Source organism: Psammomys obesus, unplaced genomic scaffold (genome assembly GCF_907164565.1).
Source record: "Psammomys obesus unplaced genomic scaffold, mPsaObe1.curated_primary_1811, whole genome shotgun sequence".
Taxonomy (NCBI): Eukaryota; Metazoa; Chordata; class Mammalia; order Rodentia; family Muridae; genus Psammomys; species Psammomys obesus.
In genome coordinates, this window is record NW_026585644.1 from 3,618,365 (window position 1) to 3,643,108 (window position 24,744).

A 24,744-nucleotide genomic window follows, 5' to 3' on the forward strand; every position below is an offset into this window, starting at 1 on the left:
AAAAAAAAAAAAAAAAAAATCACAGGTGAAGTGTCTGATTTTTTTCAATCTGGAAAAGTGCGTGTCTGTTCACTTCCTTGCCCTTGGCCAGGGATCTCTCTCAGCAACACCAGCTTGATGTTCTCCAAAATGCGAAGAGAAAAGGAAAGATACCCGAACCAGAGGCAGCGCTGCTGTGGCCCAACACCCAGTCTCTACTCACTTGCACAGCATGAAGACATTTTCTTAAAATGCCCCCTAAGTCATAAGCCATCCCTTTTAAATTACTCAAACTGAAATACATAGCATGCCTTACTGACTCCAAAGGGTTATTGGCGTGCTGGAAGTCCAGTGTTTATATTCCCACCAGAAAGCAAAGAAAACTACATAGCATCATGTTTCTTTATCACATTTCTTGATCTCTTCGTTTACCACCGTCATCACCACATATCCACTGGTCTTCACATCTGTCCTTAGGTCTGTATGACTTATCTTTACAAGGTCAAACAACAGAGTTTAGCACTTACTGTTGTGCCTAAAATGTGCATATATCAAAATGCTTATCTTAGAATAACATGTATACATGAAAAACAGTAACAGACTAGAGCAAAGCCAGTGCGTGAGAACCTAGAGATCTATCTCAATAGCTCAGCAAGTACTTGAGCCCATGTGACACCCAGGATACACTCCTCAGATCCAAAGAATTTAGATATTAAAGATGTGTTCTGTATCTAATTTCAGATTTGTCTAAAAAATGAACAAATATGCAATCTTAGAATAAACAAGGCACCACTGTATAAATGCCAGAAATACATTCCGTGACCACGAAGGGCGACTGGCTTACAGAAGAAGAAAGAGCCCCATAAGCCACCACCTCACGACTCACATGGACTCACGCTCATATGTGCCAGTGTTCCTCTCCTCTTTCCAATCCTGGATCCTTACAACAATTTCAGCCTCTTGGGGGCCTTTTGCCCTTTGAATTTAAAGGAAACAAAAGTCTCTCCTTGGAGACTATATTCCTTTGCAAATGAAACAGCCGATATTCTAAAAAATCTTATCATTACGGAAATCTATAAATATTAATTCTGAATTTGAGCCTCTGATGATATTCTGTATAAGTGTTAACTGTTATCACTGGCCCCTTCAACACTACCTAGTATACAGTGGTGGCTAACAAATGCTGGGGAGCTAGAATGTGACTCTCATACTTGTGGATTCTCAAAAGTGGCCTAAGAGGTGTAAGAAAAGCAACATTCATTCTCTTCATGATATAGTTTATATAGTTACAAAAATATGTTATATAATCTGTTATATGAAATATATTGTATATTTTTATAATGTACATGAAGAAACTGAACCTGTACAATTTAGGCCTTTGCCAAAAGTGCTATAGTTAATAAGTGGCGTTATCAAAACTGGCTGAGATCTAGAACCACCCCACAGAGCAGAGTTCAGAACCACCCCTACAGGGCACACCCTGACTGAAGGCTCCTCCTCCCCACCCCGTCTACCAAGTAGAATTTGTACTGGAGCCTTGTGCTTGCTGAGCTGCTGAAACCATCAGCATGAGTTATTGAAAGGAAGTAATATCCGCATCTGAGCAGAAATACTGTAAATTCAGCACAGCAGAAATGACTGGAGAAGCACACCCAGCTTCTAGTGGGGCTAGACAGCTTGGCCTTCCTATCCCTCAAACCCTTTGCTTGTAAAGGCAATGCAAAATACTTGATCTCTAAGGTTTCTTTAATTGTTGTTTTGCCTAATTAAAAACTTAATGTTCTCAATACTTACCAGAGTTACAGTTAGATTTCCCATTAAATTTTGCTTCTTAATTATTTTTATAATGTATTGAAATAAAAAGAGGAAGCTGCAGCTGCAAACCTAACAAATTAGAGAGTCACTCAGGAGCACACTAAACCTGTTAGAAGAAAAAGTGGGGAAGAACCTCAAACTCATTGGCACAGGAGACAATTTGCTGAACAGAACACCAACAGCACAGGCTCTAAGACCAACAATCAATAAATGGGGCCTCACGAAACAAAAAAAGCTTCTGTAAAGCAAAGGACACTGTCGTCAAAACAAAATGAGAGCCTACAGATTAGGAAAGGATCTTCACCAACCCTATATCTGACAGAGGGCTAATATCTAGAATATATAAAGAACTCAAGAAATTAAACACCAAAAAACCAAATAATCCTATTTAAAAATGAGGTACAGAGCTAAGTAACACTGAATGGCAGAGAAACACTTAAAGAAATGATCAATGCCCTTAGACATCAGGGACATGAAAATCAACAAGACTCTGAGATTCCATCTTACACCCATCAGAATAGCCTAAGATCAAAAACTCAAGTGACAGCACATGCTAGAGAAGATATGGAGAAAGGGGAACCCTCCTCCTCTGCTGGTGGGAATATAAACTTGTACAACCACTTTGGAAATCAATCTGGCACTTTCTCAGAAATTAGAAATAGTGCTATTTCAAGACCACTCGTGGTCATATATCAAAAAGACGCTCAAGTACACAACAAGGACATTTGCTCAACCATGTTCATAGCAGCCTTATTTGTAATAGCCAGAATCTGGAAATCACCTAGATGTTCCTCAGCTGAAGAATGGATACAGAAATTGTTGTACATTTTCAGAATGGAATACTACTCCAGATATTAAAAACAAGGAAATCATGAAATTTGCAGGCAAATGGATAGAACTAGAAAAGATCATCCTGAGTGAGGTAACCCAGGCTCAGAAAGACACACATGGTATATACTCACTTATAAATGGATATTCACCATAAAATACAGGGAAACCATGCTACAATCCAAAGACCTAATGAAGCTAAATAACAAGAAGCATCCTAGGGAGGATGTTAAATTCTTATTTAGAAAGACAAATAAAATAGACACAGAAAGCATTTGAAGAGAGGAAAAGGACTGGTGCCTATCACAGATGTCCTCTGAAAGACTCCACCCAACAGGGGATCGATTGAAGCAGATGCTGAGACACGTAGCCAAAGGTTGGACAGAGTACAGAGAATCTTATGGAAGAAGGGGGAGATAGAAAGACCTGGTAAGCTGCTCAGTCTTCATTCAGAAAGGCAAAGGAGATGGACATCAGAAGAGGGAGAAAACGAAACAGGACAGGAGCCTATCACAGAAGGCTTCTGAAAGACTCTAACCAGCAGGCTATCAAAACATATGCTGAGATTCATAGCCAAACTTTTTGCAGAGTGCAGGGAATTTTATGAAAGAAAGGGGGAGATAGAAAGATCTGGAGGGAATAGGAGCTCCACAAGAAGAGCAACAGAACTAAAAAACACAAAGTAAATGTGTTAAGAAAATTTAACTATCATTGCTCAGATCCTATAAAGAATCTTCTTAATACAGCTAAATGAGCAGTGTTTAAGAATTCTAATGCTGCCCGGTGCTGGTGCACTCTCTTTTAATCCCGGCACTCAGGGGGCGAGGCAGGCAGGTCTCTCTGAGTTTGAGGCCAGCCTGGTCTACAGAGTGAGCTCCAGGACAGCCAGGGTTCCACACAGAAGCCCTGTTTCAACCTCACCCTCAAAAAAAGACATTTAATGCAAAAAAAAAAAAAAAAAAAAAAAAAAAAGTAGAATAGGCCACTAAAGAAATGTGATGCAAGAGCTATAGAGACAGCCCATCAAGCGAGGGCACTAGTCACCAAGCCTATGGATCTGAGTTCAACACCCAGCCCCACACTTGGTGGGAGGAAAGAATTAACTCTCACAAATTGTGCCCTGACCACCCATATGCCACACACACACACACACACACACACACACACACACACACACACACACAACTATTTTTCAATGTAATTTAAAAAAAAAACATGAAGCAAGATTAAAGGCAATTAAATAATAATTTAAAAACTAATATTTTAAAATTACTGTTACATTTCTACTGAAAATTAAAAGTAATTGTAGATTTAAAAATAAGTATTTTTTCCCTCTCTTTAAGAAGCAAAAGAAGAAAATTAACAAAGAAAAAAATATAAATGTGATCATTTGCAAGTTTTCAATGAGGAAAAGCCTTCAAAGCCTTCCTTTGATATTCTTTGTCCTTGTCCTTAATCCCCGTGATTATCATAAACGTAAGAGTCAGGTAGCATGATTTCATATTAAACAGTAAGTCCTTTATTTTTATCAAAATTCCAGATTATTGTAATTTTTCAAAACTAATTAATGACTAACATAAAAAATATAGAGTACATAAAACAGAAGATAAAGGGGGAAGAAAACACACCATAAGCCATGGAAATCACATACACAAACGGGAGAGAGAAGAGATGAAGTGGGTAGAGGCAGAGAGCCAGGAAGCAAGCTGAGGAGGCCTGGAAGCTGGTACTCCACACAGTACAGTCCAGCACTGATGAAAGTGAGTTTAAGGGCATCTTTACATTAATGTTTGATTTTAAATATATACATATTTATACATACAAAATAGACATGCATGCATATGCATACAAAAGTAATACGTTTATTACACAATCTATTCTTAAAATAAACGCATAATTTGTAGATGCAACAATACATCTCAAGATAAAATCCATGTTATTTGGTTTGCTGATCCTGACTTTGAGCCGTTCACTCTCAGGCCTGATACTTCAAGCTGAGGTTCGCGATGAATGCTGGTCCAGGCACTGTCCTCCCTAACCGAGGAATGTCTGAGACTCCTGCACTTTGCACACCCATTTAGAAAAGCCCCAGGAAGCTGAGTTAGGACAGTATTGGCCCTACTTCCGATGCCGCCTTCTTAGACTGCACAAAGTTGCCTGGCCTCTCCTCACTTTGACGTTTATAGCAAAAGACAACAACAGCAGTAGAAGCGGGTACACTTCGTCAGCATAAGACCAGACAGACTGACAGGCAGACTCAAGAGTGGAGTGGCAAGGCCCCCGAGGAGGCCCTTCCCTCAACCCCTGTTTTGCTCAATGGAGTTTCTCCGGGCAACTCTCTAGGTCCTTCAGTTTCCCCGGTGTAACAGTCCTCGCCGCACAGGTTGCTGGGACGCCTAACTTGGGCGGTGTATGGAAAGTGGCTGGAACAATCCTACGTGTGCACTAAGCCCTCACAACTTCCCATGCTCAAATCTCACTTGTGTTCAGGTCTCAGGAATATATACAGCTCTACAATAGATGACGTTCAGTTTAAGTGTTCTGCTACAGTTTTGCTATAGTTAAAGGGTTTGTTCTTACTTTTGTCTTCTCCTTTACTGAGTTACTGCTCATATTTAAGCACAATAAGTGTTCAGTGATGTCTGATGTCTACACAGAAAATAATCTGAGAGTTTGCATGGGAATCACAGAAAAAATAAGTCTATTAAATATGATGATCAGTCGTTACCTTGTTTTCTTCCTGAGATAAGGGCAAACCTTCTTTACTTATGTAAAAATATTTCTGTTGGCAATTTACTCATTGCTGCTATAACCTGTAATTCTCATTCAAATTAAGCAATTATATTTTAGACAAACCCTCAAGAAGTAGAAGCAAAAAATATATCCTTGGCATAACTATCACTATTTAAAGGTGGCCAAGAAGTAGCATTCGCCACATAACAGTTACCTTCCTCCTCGGTGGGGGCGAACCAAAGCCTGGCTCCAGGTATAGCCTACAAGATTAACAGCAAGACATGGCTGAGAGAATGCCATTGTGCTGTGAAGACCCACGTACATTTGCGCTATATATGGTGTTCATACATGTATATGTTTTTATATATGTAGGGTATGTGTTCATATGTATATGTGTGTGTGTATATATATATATATATACATAAATATATATAAACACATACATATACCCCATATATATATATACATATATGGCAGATTATGAAAGAAGGGGAGCAACAAACATGGGGAAGAAGAGAATGGGGGATTGTTTGAGGGAAATAAAGACAATGTGCAATGATATATATATGCATGAAAATGCCATAGTAAACTTTTTTGTAGACTAAATTTAAAATTTTTGAAAAGAAACATCCTATCCAGTGTCCTGAGACAGTGAAAGAGGGGAAGTTACAATATAAAGGAACAGGTAACAAAGTAATTCTTTGGAGCTACTGTGATGAGTACTCTCTCCAATTTATTACTATGTAGAGAGAATTCTGTGGGTCATATTAACTGTACTCAATATCTAGTTCCCTTCAGTACCCACCAAGGAGCCTAAAATCAAACCATTGCAAATACTTTTCAGGGCTTTTACAGAAGAGTAAAACATTGAAAGGGTGTTCAAAGTTAAAAAGAAGACACTAAAGTAGGACTTCGATGCAGTAGTACAAGAAGATGACAGAAGCCAATAGAAGTTCCAAGCAGGAACAAAAGGCATGAGGCAAACGAATGGAAGAAAGTGGTACCTAAACTACAGTACCACAAACAATAAAGAATAGGATATTCAATAGGTATCTCTTAGATAAACCAACAAAGACTATCTACTAGGATGGAGATAGAGTAAAATGTAAGGAGCTAAACATTGTTATAAAAAACAAAATCCCAAATCGTTTGATTTTTCCAATCAGGAGCCAGATGCTTGGGTGAAAACCTGCTAGTTCAGAGAGGCAGAGAAAGCACCCAGCTGACCTTCCCCCACTCACCTCGTGTACCAAAGGAAAAAGCCAAAAACCAAAAGCCCAAGGCCAAAGCTTGCTAGATCACCCAACAGCCCAGGAGAAAAAGGCGCAAAGCTAACAAGACAAAAAGCCCTTTCTTCTTCCCCATACTGTCTTAAACACTTCTCTCAATGTCCCTTTTTCTACTTTATCTCTGTCAGCTGATTACTTGCTCCACCTCTTGACCTAGGGTTAACTTTATTAAATCCTGTGTACAGAAAGATTTAATTTAACCTTGGATGTGTGTGCTAGGCTTGAGCCACACCAGAAACACGTGTTTACAATATATAGAAAATTCTTGGATTAAAGGTGTGTTTTTAAACCTAAGTGGTTTTGACTATCCCTGGACTGAGACCCCAGGCGATGAAGTCCAGGGTCCTGTGCCAAATCTCTCATAAGAACCCATCAGGCTGACAGCCCTTACCACCCATCCTTTACCCAAACAGGAGAAGAAAACGAACTCAAATTTAAGAACTGATCGGCAGCTCGAAGAAATTCTCAGCACGAGACATTCTTTTTCTCTATTTCAGTGTTTGTTGCCAGTCAAAACTACAATATGAGAAATTATAGCGGAGAATGAACGCTCCTTGAAAACAAAACATCACTTCTCCGTTTCTAGAGCAAAAGTGAGTATTCAGAGAGAATTACACGAAGGTGAGTTCATTAGCCAATAGTCTGCTAACACCTGAAGCAAGGTTTCTGATTTTTTTCCAGTATGATCTTATTATTTCCTAATTATCCATATTGCTTTTCTCCTTTTTGTTAAAGTGAAGTTCACCCAAGCAGTTTAACCTTCCACTTAGAAGCATTAAATACACCCTCCTCCTTTGCTGATAATTGGCCTCTTTCTTTATTAACTGATTTCTCTCCTTGATTCATTACGTATCCTTTTTGCCGAATCTGGGTCCATTCTGTGAATAACGATCTTTACCTTCCTTCACTCAGCTGCCACTCTGACCACAGCTCCCCATTACTGCTTCATGTTCTGATTGCTCTTTAAAGAGCCTCTCAGAGAATAATGAATTTTTAATAAACCTGGAATGTTTTAATGATTTGTATTTAACTCTATGATGAAATGAATGTGAGACAGACTAGTCACACTGAATTGTTTCCCACTGAATTTCTGTGACTTTTCAGCTTGCCAAATACACAAATCTTTGCCACATAACTTCTGACCTCTAAAAGCACAGAAAGCTGAATTATAATTAGCATATCCACAGCCAAACCAAACTGAGCCAGCTTCTCCATCAGCAATTTTAACATCCATATGTGTTTTAATAAAGTGAAACCCGGAGCTGTGCCATCCGTAAATATTAATGCAGCCTCTAAATTTGAGTAAACCTGTCACTATATTATGCAAAAGGGAACAGTCCATAATACGGGTCACTGAAGCTTCTCATTAACGGAAATAAACACTTCTTAAAGGTGTATTCCTTCTCATTTGAAAAGAGGTATTTTCTCCTGAGCTCCAAAGCTCCAGTAATCTCACATGTCCCTTGCTCTAAACGCTCCCCCTTTCTTATCAGCCACAGGCACATTTTCTACCAACTGTCACTTCCACTCAGCAAACATAGTGCCTTTTCCTAAGAGAAAAAGAGAAATGGGAGGGCACCTGCTGACGCTGGGTCACAGAGATCCATGTGTAAGTTAAGGTCCCTTCCACATCAGCCCAGTGTAGAATTTGCACTGGGGCAACGCTCTTGTAAGAGCATGCAGACAGCATGTTTGCTGCTGGGTCACGAATCTCAAGTTGACAAGAAAGACGGTAGGAACTACAAGGGAGAAGAAAACTGTAAAAACTCTGATACTGTGGCCCCTAACAGCCAACCACGCTCTAGCAGACCGCACACACCCACAAGTGCACGGCCCCACAAAGCCGACTCCATGGCTTTGTTTGTTTGTTGTTTGTGAACACAAAGTTGGGAAGGGGTAGGGATAGGACACCCATCAAAGAAGAATTCCCTCCCTTGTATTCTTAAGTCAGTGCTTGAGGTCAGCATCTTGAACTTCATCACACTTGGACTTGTTCTGTAAAGAAATTCCGACAGGACAATTCAGCCGATGCCGAGGGCCTCTCTTTCATTTGTAAGGCTATTTCTAATGTAACCAAAATTTGTTTGACTTCTTTATTTTATTACTTTTAAGAAGCCTTAAAGTTCTTTTCCACCTTCTATGAAGTGAAACATCCGGTATTTGGCTTGTTTGTTTGCTTGTATGTTTCAGTGATATATGCCATTTTTACCTTGTGAATTATTTTAGTATTCAGTCATGTGACTAACATATACCCTAAAAATGTGGTGTTAATTATTTGAATCCTGATAAAAACTTCTTTATTCTATGAGTTAGATCTTTCAACAGTTTTTTAAAACATTTGGTCTTATTCAATTCACATGTCGCTGTATCCATACTCTGCTCCCTTTTTCTGCAATTCCAACTAGATTGAGGTCAGGCTATTTTTATTTTATTTTATTTTTATTAATTACAGTTTATTCACTTTGTATCCCAGTGTAGCCCCCTCTCCCATTCCCTCCCAATCCCACCCTCCTTCTTCTTCTCCCATGCCCCTCTCCAAGTCCAATGATAGGGGAGGTCCTCCTCCCCTTCCCTCTGACCCTAGCCTATCAGGTCTCATCAGGACTGGCTGCATTGTCCTCCTCTGAGTTGAGCTTTTTGACCAGTACAGTAGCTAAAGCATTCACGGTGACTCCTTTTCCTTTCCCACTCCACACATGATGTGTGTACACACATATATATGCTTTCTATCACACATTCCACAAGGCCTGCCTCAGTGGCTCTAACTTTCCATCATGCCATTATTCTAAAAGAGCTGACAATACTTTTCAATTGTAGTATCCTTGAATTATAATTTTCTGATTAAATTATTCACTCTTTCATCATTTTTAAATATACTGATTATAATTATATGGTAGACTATAACTGACCACTATACAAACTGCTTTACAATCATCTCTTCATTGTTTGGTTGAGGATTTCTTTCTGGGTCCTGTTCTGATATGCAATATATTAAATGCCAGGTATTGCTCTAAAAAAAAAAAAAAAAAAAAAAAAAAAAAAAAAAACTAGTTCAGTATCCAAGTGGGTTCCATTGTAATAGGAACAGGGACTGTCTCTGACATGAACTGATTGGCCTGCTCTTTGATCACCTCCCCCTGAGGGGGAAGCACTATTACCAGGCCACAGAAGAAGACAATGCAGTCACTCCTGATGAGACCTAATTGACTAGGATCAGAAGGAAGGAAAAGAAGTCCTCCCCTATCAGTGGACTTGGGGAGGGGCATGTATGCAGAGAGTGGAGGAATGGAGGGATTGGGATGGGAGGAGGGAGAGAACCACAGGGGGGATACAAAGTGAATAAAGTGTAATTAATAAAGAAAAAAAAGACTATGAAATGAACAGTCTCAAAGAATGAAATACAAACATTCAATAAACATAAGAAAAATGCTCAACCTCCAAAAAAAAAAAAAACTATACAAAAAGTCTGCATAATATCTGCTCTTTCTGGCAATGACAATTAAAATGAAGGCACAGCACCTTAAAATTGAGATGAATTCATCAGAGAGTGCATTTAAATTTCTGTAACTTAGAGTCTGTTTAGGTAACTGCTAAGATACAGTCATCATGAGTTCCAATTAAAACCTTGGATCATTGTGTCTGCCCTCCTCCACATCCTTTCTGAACTCTAGTTTGTGGTTTTCTAGCACAATAAAACTTCCAAAACTTGTTGCCAGAATCTAACTGTCTTGGCTATCACTCATGGTTTCTTCTTTTACGGTCTGATGGAGCCAAAGGGAAATGACTCCAAATGACGCGCTCACCTCAGGGCGTTCACCCAGATCTTTACCTCTGTGTATATCCAAAGCCTTTAGACACCCCTGCAAGTTGCCTCATTTCCCCAAAAATGGACTTTGTTTGAAGTATACTAGTATAGTAAAGCGAGAAATGGGAAGCTTTTCTTTATGATCTTAGTGATCTCCCCACTTAGGCCACACCCCTGACTACTGACTTCAAAGGTAAATAGGATAAATTTGTTTGCCCGTAGTACGGTTTATTTGGCTTCAGCAATATTTTCTGCTTGTTACTTAAGCTACTTGAAAACCATAATTAATTCTCCCCAGATGCAGGTATGATGGCTGGGAGGTGAACAGCACTTGCTGCTCTTGTAGAGGACATGACGTAGCTCCCAGCACCCACACCAAGCAGCTCGCAACCTCCCTTAACTCTAGTTCCAAAATTTACACACACACACACACTCACATAGTCACACACACACACACACACACACTCACACACTCACATAGTCACACACACTCTCTCACAGTCACACACTCACACACAGTCATACACACAGTCACACACTTGCACACACACAGTCACACACACACAGTCACACACACACAGTCACACACTCACACACACACAGTCACACACTCACACACTCACACACACATAGTCAAACATTCACACAGTCACACACACGCACACAGTCACACACTCACACTCACAGAATTACACACTCACACACAGTCTTTCACAATATTGCTGCTCGCCAGCATCCCCTCACAGTGCGTACATGCTGTCTGGCGCGTGGCCTTTCTTTTCCTTTTCAAAGGAACAGCTACGGTGTAAGTACGCGGCATTCCCTGCTGCACAACCTTTGTGACAACGCCTATTTATCTTTCATAAGATATAGTATTTATAAAATGGGATGAGCAGAGGCTATAGATAGCTCTTACAGTAACATTACCATAAAGTCTCAACAATTCAAAATCGAAATCTATGATCACTGAAACAGTCTGAAATTATAATTTGTCTCTGAATTAAGAAAATAATTTACTGCATAATTAAATGTACAGGCATGGAGTTGGTGGTTTCTCCTACTCAAGGAAACAAACTGCTGTTAGGACTTGCTTTACAGACAGCAATTCTCTATGGACATAAACAGTTTTTCTGAAAGTCAGTTAAATCTATACCAAATAACAGCAACAACACTGCACCTCACTTTATTCTTCTAGAAAATGATCATTTGCAAATATACTTAGTAATGAACATAAATTGCTATCGGTAATATAAAGTGCCAAGAACTGAATTTCTTCAAAATCAGGTGAGATGCAGGAGAATTCACTTCACTGTCAATTAACAATAAAAAACCTAGAACCCAGGACCCTTCACCCTACTAATAGTATTGCTCTGCAAGCCGGAGTCTTTCTGTATAGGCAAAATAACCTACAAACTCAGAAAAAAATATTTGGTTTAGGCAAAAATTTTCAGAATGAGCAGCAACAGTTAGGGTAGATAAGTAAGTATATGCAGTTCTGTTTTCACAGCTCAACCGACAATTGGCTTTTAATACAATTATAAGTCATTATTTGCTACTATCATTGCCCTGGGCATTTGTTTAAAACATGACTTTCCTTTTTTTGCAAGTTCCAATTAATTTCCCTTGGTAGGTTGAGGGGCCTTTAAAGATTTACAAGAACTTAAGACATAAGAAAATGAGAACCTTTCTATCTCTTTTTTCTCCCCAAAAGGCTCTACTCTATTTCATCTATTTCTCTACTTCATGTCTCTATAAATCTGCTCATATTGAATGCAGAAGCTGTTGTCACCACCTTGGCCATTTGTAGGAAAGTGACAATGCTTCACATGTCATAAGCCAGCTGCTTGTTACTTCCATACTCCACGATCATAATAAAGTCCAGGGCTGTTGATAGAGACTATATCAGGAATCATCAGATCTTTCACATTAGAAATAGGAATAGAGAAAGCTGCACACGTCATACTGTGACTTCATGGCCAAGACTGGTTAACTTGCTGAGCTACACCGTGACAACACACTCACAGAGGCAATGTGATGCCTAAATGTGACGTGGAGGGCTTTGGTGTAACCCACTTCCGGCCTCTGGCTGCCGTTTCCTTACTCTGTCCTTTAAGGAAATGATCTGTGTTCTGAAGACCTCGGTGCTCTTATCTGCAGTTTGGATATAATAACATTACCCTCTTGTGTCTGTTTTTAAAATAAAGACTGTCCTAATTTGAATGTAAAGTATCTCCTCTCAGCCTTGGTTTGAACACCTGGTCCCCGGCTGCCGTTTGGAGAGACTCAGGAAGTGGCAGCTCGAAGGGTTAGTGTGCCACGAGATCTATGCCACAGGTCTTGAGGCGTTAGACCAGCGCTGCTTCTTGTATGTTCTCTGCTTTCTGATCCACCCAGAGCAGCTGAGGAAGTGCATGCTGCGTCATGGCAAGCTCTCACTGCCATGTGTTCCCTGATGTGATGGATCCTCGCAAATCCTGAGCCAATTTAAATCATTCCTTCCTTGAGCTGTCTCTACGGGCACCTCCCCACAGCAATGAGAAGTAAAACGCAATTAAACAAATTGAATACAAAACGCCTAATTCAGACACTGAAGATAAGAAGCATCCAACTCTTGAACTGCAAGGCTTGGGTTCTGGCCTATTCTCCCCAGTACCTGGGTTTACCTACGGTGCAGCCAGCCTTTGCTGCACAGCACTGACCCTCCCAGCTTCCTCATATGGTCTCGCAGACTCTGAGACACCATAGGAGGTCACCTGACGCTTGCTTCAGGAAAACGGTAGCTTGTAATGGCAAAGGTTTAAACCCAGCTTCGTCCAAATAGAAACAGAATGAACATCATAGGCAATTTAAAATTCTCTGCATTTAAAAGAAAAAAAACAGACAAGTGGGGTGACTTGTACGAACGCACTGGCCTGGCTCTTCGATAGTGAGGAGGCCTGGCCTCCTCACTATTGCCTCACTATCGCTGTTCGCACAGGTGGCGGGAGTCCCGCGGAGCGCGCATGCTCTATGGACTTAGAAATCCAACAGCACAGGTCAGCATCTCACTTTGCTCTTCACGTGGCATGGGCTTGCGCTGAACCCCATGATGCTAAAAACAAACGCGTCTGCACAATGGTGTGAGGGTGAAATGATCAAAGCACCTAGCACAGTGCCTAGAGTGAAGAGGAGAGAGCCGGTAGTACGGGAGAAGCCTCTCACACCAACCTTCCACTCTAGGACTTCACACCAACTTCTGAAGTCCAGCCTGTCTTCCTTCCCGCCTCCTTCTGCCACACTCTCCAGCCTGTTCCCCAAACTGCAGAGCCGCCACTTCTTGTTTCCTAGCAGCTGTGGATTTAGCTTATTTATGGAAGCCATGGATCCTTTCGGTCACTGTCCAGGCCTGACCCTCTAATCAGTTCCGCTCATCTCAGCCTCCTCCCACTGCCACGCTGCCTTCTCGGCCTGAGTCTCCACTTCATTCAGCTGTCACCACTGCTGTGGCCTCCTCAGTGACTCCCATCCACATTTAAAAGCAGAAATGGCCTTGAAAATTGTAATGGTTGAGCATCATTCTGAAAAATAACTAGCCAATAACCTTCAAAGGTATTAAGTTCATAAAAGACAAAAATGAATAAGGAACAGTCACAGGCTAGGAAACCAGAGAAAAATAAAAAGTAAAATAAATTATAAGATGCTTGGCAGAGGGACTCTAAAAAGATAATTAGTTAAAAGGCTGGTAAATGACTAAGGTATACAACTAAAAAAAATTGTCAATGTTGGTTCCTAGTTTTAATAACTGTATTATTACTTTGATTGTGTAAGGTTCCATATGCAGTGGAGGACGCAGAAGAGAATTCTCTATACTATTTTACAAGCTTTCTTTAGGGCTAATGTTATTTCAGAATAAAACATTTAAACATAAATGTGATTACTCAAGATTTATTATAAAGCGTCTCTATCCCATTGGACTTGCTAGGTGATATATTCTTTCTGAGAGACTGTGATTCTTACGTTAAGCCTATTGCAGTAAGGCCATCACACAGGTTAATAAAAAGTCAATTCCAAGGTATAGAAAATCCTCCTTAAGCACAACTATTAGACTGCAAATCCATTAAGACAGTACAGTGCCACACACACACACTCAGTAATACTAAGGGCATAATGACAGCAAGTGATACTGTGTCTAGCCTTCCCTGTGACTGAGCAAACACTCCTCTTGAGTTAGCATACCTGAATAACGTGTTTAGACAATAACTCCACCAGGACCAGCTATTCAAAAAGAAAACTACAGGAAAGGCTAAAGAGCTGCAAGGAAGCACATGCCAGTGCGTATCTGTTCCCTCCTGGGACCTGCACCCCAGGCTGTAGGAAGCAGGGTTGGTCAACACACTCTCAACAAAACATCCTGCAGTAAAAGGCAGTCTTTTCTCTTATATCCTTTGTTTCTGTGATGTGAATTAGCTCTCAGACATGGTAAATGAAGAAAGTATCCCATGCTGATGCAGAATGTGCATTTATTCACATGTGATTTTTGTCCCAATGTAATTAATGTTTTCCTCACGAATAACAGCAGCAGAAGGCCAAGCAGTCGGGGTCATACCGTCGACCCTTCTCTGAGAAGCAGTTGTCACAGAGTTAACCTTATTATTTGTTCTCACATACACACACACACACATGCACGCACACACACACACACACACATGCGCACGCATACATTTCTACATTTTCTACAAAAATTACACCCTTCTCTACTTTGAGCTTCTAGTGGTTGGCAACTTCCGCCCTGTATCCATGATGGTGTTGGTCCTTTCCTTTATTGTCTACCAACAGCCTACCTTCGCCTTTTTTATTTTAAATATAAACCCAGATTCACTGCTCTGTATTTATTAGAAATTTTACACCTTTCAAGTTATACTATAAAGACTGTTATTGTTCTCACTAGTTTCTGAGCTATTAAAGCCCAGCTAGATTAAGTAGGACTTGGTAGCTGAACGTTTGCCAGGTGCTTGGCGAGAGTGCAGCTGGCATGGTGCCTACCACAGAAGCATGGAGATTTGAGTTCAGTCACCAGTTCCTATGTAAAAGCTGAGTGTGGTGGTGAGTGCCTGTAATCCCAGGACTGGGGGTGTGGAAACAGAAGGCTCACTGAGGCTTGCTGGGCAGACACTAGCCACTGAGTCAGAGCCCCCAGATTCAGTGAGACGCAGTGTCTCAAAAATAATGTGGCTGAAGAAACACACAGCAATTAAGAACACTTAATGCACTTTTCTGCCAAGGCCCCCAGGTCAGTTCCCAGCACTCAGGTCAGTTCCGGGCACTCACCTGGTCATCTGGAACGGTCTGGAATTCCAGTTCAAAGAGTTCTGATGCCGTCTTCTGACCTCCTCAGGTACTACACACTCATTGAACATACAAACATGCAAGCACTTATATACATAAAATAAAAATAACCTTTTCAATATTTTGTAATGAAATAAGATAGATGACAAGGAAGACACCAACATTGTTCTGTGGCCTCCACGGGCAAGGACACACACATGCAAACAGTCACATACACACACAAATGAACATGTATGTGCATATCTTACAAGCAAAAAGCTCCGGAAATGGAACTGTGATATACTTACAAAGCCATATTCCACACATTTTGAACATATGAAAGACAGTCTCCGAATTTTTTAATAACATATACCACCTTGTCTCCAGGGATTATTTGTCTATTGATGAAATTTATTAACAATAATTTGTAAAGAAATTGACAAAGAATATTTCATATTCATTTTTTAAGATAGGTAAATATTCATTACACATTTCTTGAAAAGAGAACATGTTCTGAAGCAGAACAAAAAATCATCACCTATGTTTAAAAACATAGTTCTTTTTGTAAGGAAACAATGTTGTTTGGCACGGGTTAAATATATAAGTGAAAGTTTATCATACCAACAAAAGCTTTTCAAATGAAGCACTCTATAAAACATATGAAAATATAAGGACATATGTCTAGAAAGCACCTTGTTCATAAAACTAGACAGGAAATACCAAAATACAATATAGCTTTTATACTACAACCTCAAGCTAAAGAATTGACTGCCAAACTCAGTTTCTTTCTCAAAATCAGCCAACAGTATCAGTTAATAATTATTTGTTGTTTAATAACACAATGCCAGCACAGTATTCTTTCACAGAAATGAGGTCTGCTTAGTGACAAAGCATGTGAAATAAAGTGTATGTCATCCCTAAATGACAAAGATACCGCACATAGCGGACTTGTAACAATACATTTCACCTGCAGCTGCTCTAATTGAACAATCCCAATTTGCATACAAGTGTTCATTTGAATTAACTGATATAATAAATATCAATCACAATAACGTTTACCTAAAAGAGCTGGGTTTTTCTTTAAAAGTAAATCATGATGTGTCAGGGTATGTTTATGGACTTAACCAACCTGAATTTCAAAGAACCACCTCACAGTTTTCTTTACCTGTTCAAATGCGCCTGCTCTCTGGTCAGGATGCCTTTCTAGGGGGAGAAACCACACAGCCGTCCACATGTCACTTGACTTCTTTCACTTGGGTGGGTTTCCTTTCTACCAGCAACTAAGTGAGTACGTAAACTTGTCAAACCAAAGGCAAAAGAACAATATGCCTACCACAGCCTTATCCCACATGGAGAGGCTGAGGAGGAGGCAGCGAAACTGCACTGACGGACAAAACAAAAGCACACCCCAAAGGGTAGATCAACATTAAAGAAAATACTCAAACCTCAGAAGCATTCAATTCCCGTCCATGGCTGTCTGCCATCAAAACTGCACTCAAATGTATTTATTTCATTAGCTATTAACCAGATGTGGGTAAGGTGCTTTCAGATGAGCCCTGGTAAGAGCAGTCCTGAAGACAGACTTATAGATTATCTGTGTCCATAGCAAGCTCATCTACAGGTAAAGACAAGCACACTGACACCGGACTATTCTACCTATTAAAAGGGTCATCCAGCAGGAAAACTACATTCCAGCTCATGAACAGGGAATAACTGGGAATCAGCAAGCCTCTCACTCAGCAGTAGGCTTATGGTCACAAAAACAGGCAACCATATCTCTATTCCATCAGTTCCTGCCCACGCACTGACTTCCGTAACAGGGCATCATACTAGAACAGCTTTGTGAATAGCTGCAGCCAGAAGGAATTAGCAAGCTCTGCTACAGTCTTCCCTGTGTAGACTTATTTTAAAAACAAACAAAACTCTCTAATCTAAACCACTAAAACACATGCAGCTATGTATCCTATGTCACTGTATCAGCTATGTACACCTTGACATTCATTTTCTACAACCAACACGGGATAATTTTTATTCCCAATCAGTCACAATATTTTACAGAGAAACAGCGCCATCTTTTGATGCCAAACAAAAGCCTATCACACTAGTCTCTCAAACCCTTTTTTCGGGTAAATTCAGAACATGTACAACTGTCATTGAATTTTATATCATAATTATCAGCTTTTAAGAATGTTTTCATTCCAAAAATGGTAAAACAGCACAAAAGATTGCTTGCCAAGATGCAAGACTGTAAAATATTTGCCAAATAATATCAAAAGCATCTATTTTGGATCAATAATATTCAATTTTTATTCACTATTTTATTTTAAAAATGTACCAATTCTTTCATTCAAGTGATACATAGTAAATAAAAGAGCTTTTTCTAACATTGCTGTTAGACTCAGGTGCTCCCTGGGACTGCCCACAGAAAATCAGCTCCAGCAGCCACGCCGTCACCAGCCACTGCCAAAGGTGACCCACAAACCCTTCAAAAGGTCCCTGCTATCACAGACTGCTCTCTTGATCTCTTGATCTCCCTTCCTCTCTCTCTCTCTCTCTATCTATCTCTTGATCTATCTTTCTATCTCTCTCAGTCTGTCTTTCTCTCTTGACTCCACTCCAAGATGGCCTTTTGTTCCCAGCCTGTATCCAAGTCGCAGCATCAAATATTATGATATATTTAAAAACACGCCATGCATATAATACAGCTTGTATGAAAGATACTTATTTAGGAGAAGGGAAGCAGAAGAGAGTTAGGGTCAGGGCACAGAGAGAGAGAGAGAAAGAGAGAGATTGGCATGCCCTGACAGAAAAAAAGGAGAGAGCAGAGAGGAGAGCAAGAATGGGAGTAGCAGACCTGAAGTACCTGGCCCAGATAATGTCATAGGACACAGGTACTGACATAGGACATTGTCAGGATCCTAAAGGTCCCTAAGGGAAGGCCAGTTGAATTGCCTGCACAACATAACTGTATCAGCAATGAATTATCAGTTAAGTCCAGATAAATACAAATACAAATACAGTAAGTTTCAGAATTACTTACACCAATGACACAATGTCACCACGCTGTACTTCAAAATTTCTCACTTTCCAGTGGTTCAAAAGTACCACATCTGAACACTGGCTTCCCCCAGGATTCAAAGAAGGCTAGAAAATAGGAAGAGATACATTTATCACTTGTAATGTTTTCAATCTTTATGCTGTAGTATACCTCATAGCTTGAGAAGAATTCAATTAAAGAAATCTTACTGTTGTACCTTTCAAATCAATTGCAATTCTAAAGTAAGAACAAATGAGTTTCTAGCTAACTAGTGTTCTTTCAAATTAAACAGATAATAATAACAACAACTTATCAATATTTACTTGCAAGGAAAATACGCTTGAAGTGAACTCTTTGCTGAGTTCTACTAATGAGGTACAGAACGCTCTATGAAGAATGAAAACTCATGAACAGAGGGACTCAATTCTTGCAGGACAATGTTCTCATCATCATTCCATATGGAAAGAGGGGAAAGAATCTAATGTCACATAGCAAAACATCTATATCAAGAACCACCAAGAGCAGAAAGGTCAGAGATTAAAAAATCACTAAAATAGTGATTTCCACCCCTCTTTTTCCAAGAGCATGCGCCAAAAGTCCAGGTCTCAGACTGTCCTCCTGGGGTTCAGACAATACTGGTTGTGCCTGAGAATGAATGAAGTAAGAACTGAGAAGCACTGTTCTCCTGGCCACAAAAAATTCAGCCATAACCCAGGGAACCAACACAGCTGCTATTTGTATGGGGCAAGAAATAGTCAACAGATAACAAGTCCAAGATGGCCTGGGGGCCACACCGAATGAGAACAATGAAGAGAGTGTTTTCCCTCCTTCTAAAAACTGTAAATGTGAGAAGCAGCAGTGTCTGTGATGACAGAAACTGTTCCCGATAGCTGATGTTGTTTGTTTGACTGCAAGGCGGAAGAAGACAGCAAGAGGAGACACAATCAAGAAAAAAAAAAAAAAAACAGTAAGGGAAGGGCAGTCACACACAGAAACAACGGTGACAAACTCTTTAGGGTTCCCCAGAATCAAGGGCTATGGAGATGGATTATGGGTGAAGTGGTTGCTGCATAATCCAAGGGGCCTGAATGAGAGCCCCAACATCCACAAAAAAGGATGCAGCTACACTGGCTGTAATCCCAGGCTTGGGGGTAAAGGAGGCAGGTCCCTTACTGGCCAGCTGCCCCAGCCATGTAAGTCAGCTCCAGTTTCAATGACAGATCCAACCTCAGAAAAATGAGGTCAATCTGTCTCCCTACACTGGAGTGTGGCTGACCCACCAGGGCCTACACTAGAAGAGAAAACTCTCCCTCTTTAACAGCTACCAGTTGCCGACAGCCCCTTAGCTGAGGTGGGTGGGCTCGGGGCTATCCATGGCAGAATTTAGTCCAGCCTTAGCTTGAGCAGGTGTGTGAACAGCACAAACTCCACTTGATGGGTAAAATCAAACAACAAACAAACTAAAAAGGACAGGAAGCTCGGTGGGTAGGGAAGAAAGAGTAGATTAGAAAAAGTGGTGGGAGGGATGGCTATGATAAAATGCATTCTCCAGCACGGTAGGAGGCACAGCTTAGACAAGGCGCTGGAGAAACCAGAGCTGTTGTACATGAGGCCCATTTTCCTCGAGGGAAGGGAATGGTGCCTTTTCACCCGGAGGGCCAGAGCAGCCTGGAGACCTCTTTGCTGTTCTATGGAGCCAGCCTTCACCTGAATCCTCCAAATCCTGAGCACTGTTTCGGCCTGAGGTTTGTCTCTCAGTGAACAGAACTCATCCTTATGAAGGATGAGTTTACTTTATATCCTCCATCAACAGAATCTGCTCTTATGCTTATTGCAAATCCTTCCTCCTTAGGCCCTTACCATGAGCACCGTGCTTTACTATAGAAGTACTTTGCAAGAGAGTTTCCATGCAGCCATCCCTGAAGATCTGTTATGATGACTGTAACATGGAGACTTTCTTCTAAAGTTGCACTGTGCTCAAATGTGTAAGAAAAATGAACTGAGTAGTCAGACTCTGGAAGTTTCAGACCCAGTGCCTGCTAACGCAGTGTTTGCAAGGACTGCCGAGACGAAATTTTCAAAAACCTATTTTTTAAAAGGCAGAGCATAAATTTAGAAATAAAATAAAATAGTAATTTAAAAAGTGGCACGGTAAGAGGTCACTCAGGTCATCCAGACAGTTAAGCTCCAATTTTGTGGGGAAAAAAAGAATTTTTAAAAACTTGCTCAAGCAGTAAAGGAAACCATCAAAACAGAAAGCTGATGAAAATGTATGTGACTGGGGGGCCATGTTCTGGCCAGCAAGCAGCAGAACTTAGCAGCTTTGACCATAGAGTCAAGGAAACAAAACAAGGATTGTGGAGTTTTTCTCTAAGCTCAGGAGAGCAGCTGAGCCCCGGCATGTGGTAGGGTGCCCTTCATGGAGGCCTTGTTGAAGCTGTGAAGGTGAAGCCTAGATTTCATAGGAGACAAAGGATGTTGGGGATGCCAGAGCCAGGAGACACCTGTCTAGGAGAGCCGCTATCAGGGTGTGGCACCTGCCCACGCAAGAGAAGCATGCTGCAGTCAACAACCTGAAGTTGTTGGAGTTGGAGGTCTGAAAGGCGCTTTAACATTAGACTCAGACGTGTAGAGTTAGGAGTTTGCCCAGCTGGCTTTAGTTCTTGCTTTGGTTCAAACTTTCCTCACCATACTGCCTTTCTTCCCTTTTTGAATGGTAGTGTATATTCTGTGCTGTTGTATGTTGATTTTGATTTTGTAGGGGGATACAGTATTGCCAGGTGTCTCAGAAGACACTTTGAACTTTGAACAGTGTTAAGACTGTTATAGACTTTGGAGCCTTTTGAAGTTGGACCAAAGCACTCAGGGGCTGGAATGCGGTGATTTGAATGAGAACACTCCCCACAGGCTCATAGATTTGAAGGCCTGGTCACCAGGGAGTGGCACTTTTAAAGGATTAGGAGATGTGACCCTGTTGGAGAAAGTGTGTCACTGGTGGTAGGCCTTGAGGTCTCAGAAGCCCAAGCCAGGCTCAAGGGCTCCCTCTCTTCCTGCTGCCTGCAGATTCAGATGTAGAATTCTCTCAAGCTACTTCTTCAGCACCATGCCTACCTGCATGCCACCATGCTTCCTACCATGATGACAATGGACTAAACTCAACTGTAAGCAAGCCCCAACTAAATGGTTTCCTTTCTAAGAGCTGCTATAGCCTTCTGTCTCTTCATAGCAATAGAACGCTGACTAAGGAAAAGCACTTATTTCCAACAGTGAGCTGAATCCCACCAAGTCCTCCTCCTATTGATAACCCTTATCAGCCTCATCTCCTTTACTACTCCTTCACCTCTTTTACTACTCACCTCCTAACAGTAGCTGTTCCAGCCCAAAAGTCAATGCCTACTCATCTCCAGGACTCTCTATGTGCCCCTTATATAGTTCTCAAACAGTAGCATACACGAGGGCTACTTCTTACAACTACAAGGTGTTGTAAGCATCTCTTTCTGCCTGAAATGTATTGCCCTCTCCAGCTGTCCTCCGGATGATTCCCTAATGGTGAAGAACTTGATTTCCATGAAACAATCTCTCAGGCCTTCTTTCCAAATGCTGCCTTATTCCATCCTTTGTCACAGGAACCGAACACACCAAGCTATCCTTCACACCCTTAGAGCCTTTCTATCACAGGATACTTATCATACACTACTCCTTTATCTTTTTTCCTAAGAGCCTACAAACATCCTAAAAACAGATTATTTTTTCCTTCTATCTATATTCTTGGGGTGTTTACGCATGATTGATCTATTTTATTAGAAAGAACAAATAAATAGTGAAATTTCATAGCCTTTCTAAACGAGTAAGTCCAAAGTAAGATCCTATACCAGCAGCTCCAGCCCCCTGAAACACTTCTCTGCTCCCCACTCTGGTTAACAGTAATCCACAGTTGAGATTTCCACTTATTTCAAGATGTAGCTTTATTTTCTAACTCTCGCTTTGAGAACAACTCATAGTCAGCTTTTCATTCTGCCCAGAATACTTTTTCCCATGTGTAAAATTCTACAAGTCTTTGAAGGAACAGCTTGGGTTTAGTCACTCCTCTATGATAAAAAAAAAAAAAAAGGAAGATAAATAACAATAAACTGAATACCCACAATTCCCTGCTAACCTTAAGAAAGTACTACTGGCATTATAAGGCTCTGGGGACGTTTAGATCCTTTTTCCTCACTCCTATTTCCAGCTTCTCTGATCTTACTTGTTAGAATAACAGGTAAGGCAGTGTCACCAGCAAATGCACTCGGGAGACGAAGAAAATCCCAGAAGCCGGGCCTCTCATCGCCACCAATGACGTGACGGCATCTGCAACTACCACCTTGAAAACCTTGTTGGAGTTTATAAAGAAAGAGACAGAACTTTCTTACTGGTCCTCTTCTCCTCAAGCTTGAGGTAATTCTCTCCTCATCTGAACTCCTATCGTAACTCAGGTAAACTTCAGTGATAGCGTTAATAGGTGCTGTCCGACAGGTACAAAAGTCTCGCTCAGGTAAGGCTTTGCATCGCTTAGCCACCTCCGGTGCTTGATCTTAAGAGAGGAACGAGAAGATATGACCATCATAGACAGATCAAAGAGATGTCAAACATGGTTAAGTAGGATGGTTCCCAAACAATGCACGTTACCTAGACAATTTATGTATCTCTTTTACTGGAAACACTCTAGATGCCTGAGTAAAAATTTCTTATGCATTATCAAGTCGGACAACACCATCCTTGGTAATGAAGTTCAACAGTGCTTTGTCATTCCCCACACTGAATAGCGGCAGCCACGGCAGAGTGGAGTGACCCAACGCTCTTACAACACAGATCCACACCAGTAGGAAAGCCCTTCTTTGAAGTGAAAAACTCTTCCTTTTGGTTAAAACCTACATAGTTCCTTATACTCAAAGTAAATATATATATATATAACAGCAAAGACCTTCTGACCTCTCCAAAACTACTTTTAAAAAAGTACAAACTCACTAACTTCAAAATGAAGATTTTACACGGAAAATTAAGATCTAAATTGGTTTGTGCTATTTTACAAAAATTAATAAACCATGTTATTACTTAGAAATTTTACATTTTGCTTTCCTTATGGGAACAGTACTGTGTGTTTCAGACACAACAAGCAATCAGCCCTAATCAAAAGAGCTAGAAAAAGAAAGTCTAAATTAAGTCATAAACCTTGATAATTTGATTTGACTTGACACTCTGCATTTCCTTGTCATGTGGTTAACATTTTAAAGTCTACATTTCTAGAAACTGTCTCAAAATTACAAACATTTTCAAGCAATAAAGTTTTTACAGAAAAAAAAAAAAAACCTTCAAGACCGCAGGTGTGTCTACCTGCATCTTGAAGCATGTGCGATATTTATGTTCTGACGCTCCTGCTGAGAATCAGGGCAAAGGGTAACGATAACCATGAAGATTACAGGAGGACCCTACGACCCGCTCTTCTAGCTTATCTTCAGAAGTCTGCACTCTCACATTCAGTTTATCCCCTTGCCCTACCCTGAACCGCTAAGGTTAAAAACCACACTTGGTGTGTGAAGGTTAGTTCAGTCAAAGAGCACACACCTGACATGTCTAAGACCCTGAGGCCAGGATCTAACATCACCAGAAAAATTAATAACCAGAAGTCTCCTGAGTAGGCCTTGCACTAAAGACAGAAAGTTCTTTTCTTTTTTTTTTTACTGTTGGCTCCATTTCCCTACTAGCCATGTCCAGCAGTTATCCAACTTTTTCGTCCATGGGCAATCCTTCTTGTCTAGAAGAAACCACTTTCTCTAACATATATACTCCTTGACCATAAAATGGAAGTGCCCACAGTAAGGTACACAGTAACAAAAAGAAATGATTTCAAATTATAAGCTTTTCGAATGTTTCTTTCTTAAATGTGTGTGGGTGTTTTGCCTGCATATATATATATA

General features: G+C 40.6%; 1 protein-coding gene across 6 annotated transcripts in view; it reads right to left on the minus strand.

The window, feature by feature from the left end:
- The window catches only part of Immp2l (inner mitochondrial membrane peptidase subunit 2), an 815,753-nt gene that overhangs the window by 729,662 nt on the left and 61,347 nt on the right, over positions 1-24,744 (minus strand). For all 6 annotated transcript variants that reach the window (XM_055624048.1, XM_055624043.1, XM_055624028.1 and 3 more), the window contains exon 4: positions 18,794-18,897. In XM_055624048.1, coding sequence (XP_055480023.1) covers positions 18,794-18,897 — 104 coding nt within the window. The remainder of the gene's footprint in view (positions 1-18,793; positions 18,898-24,744) is intronic.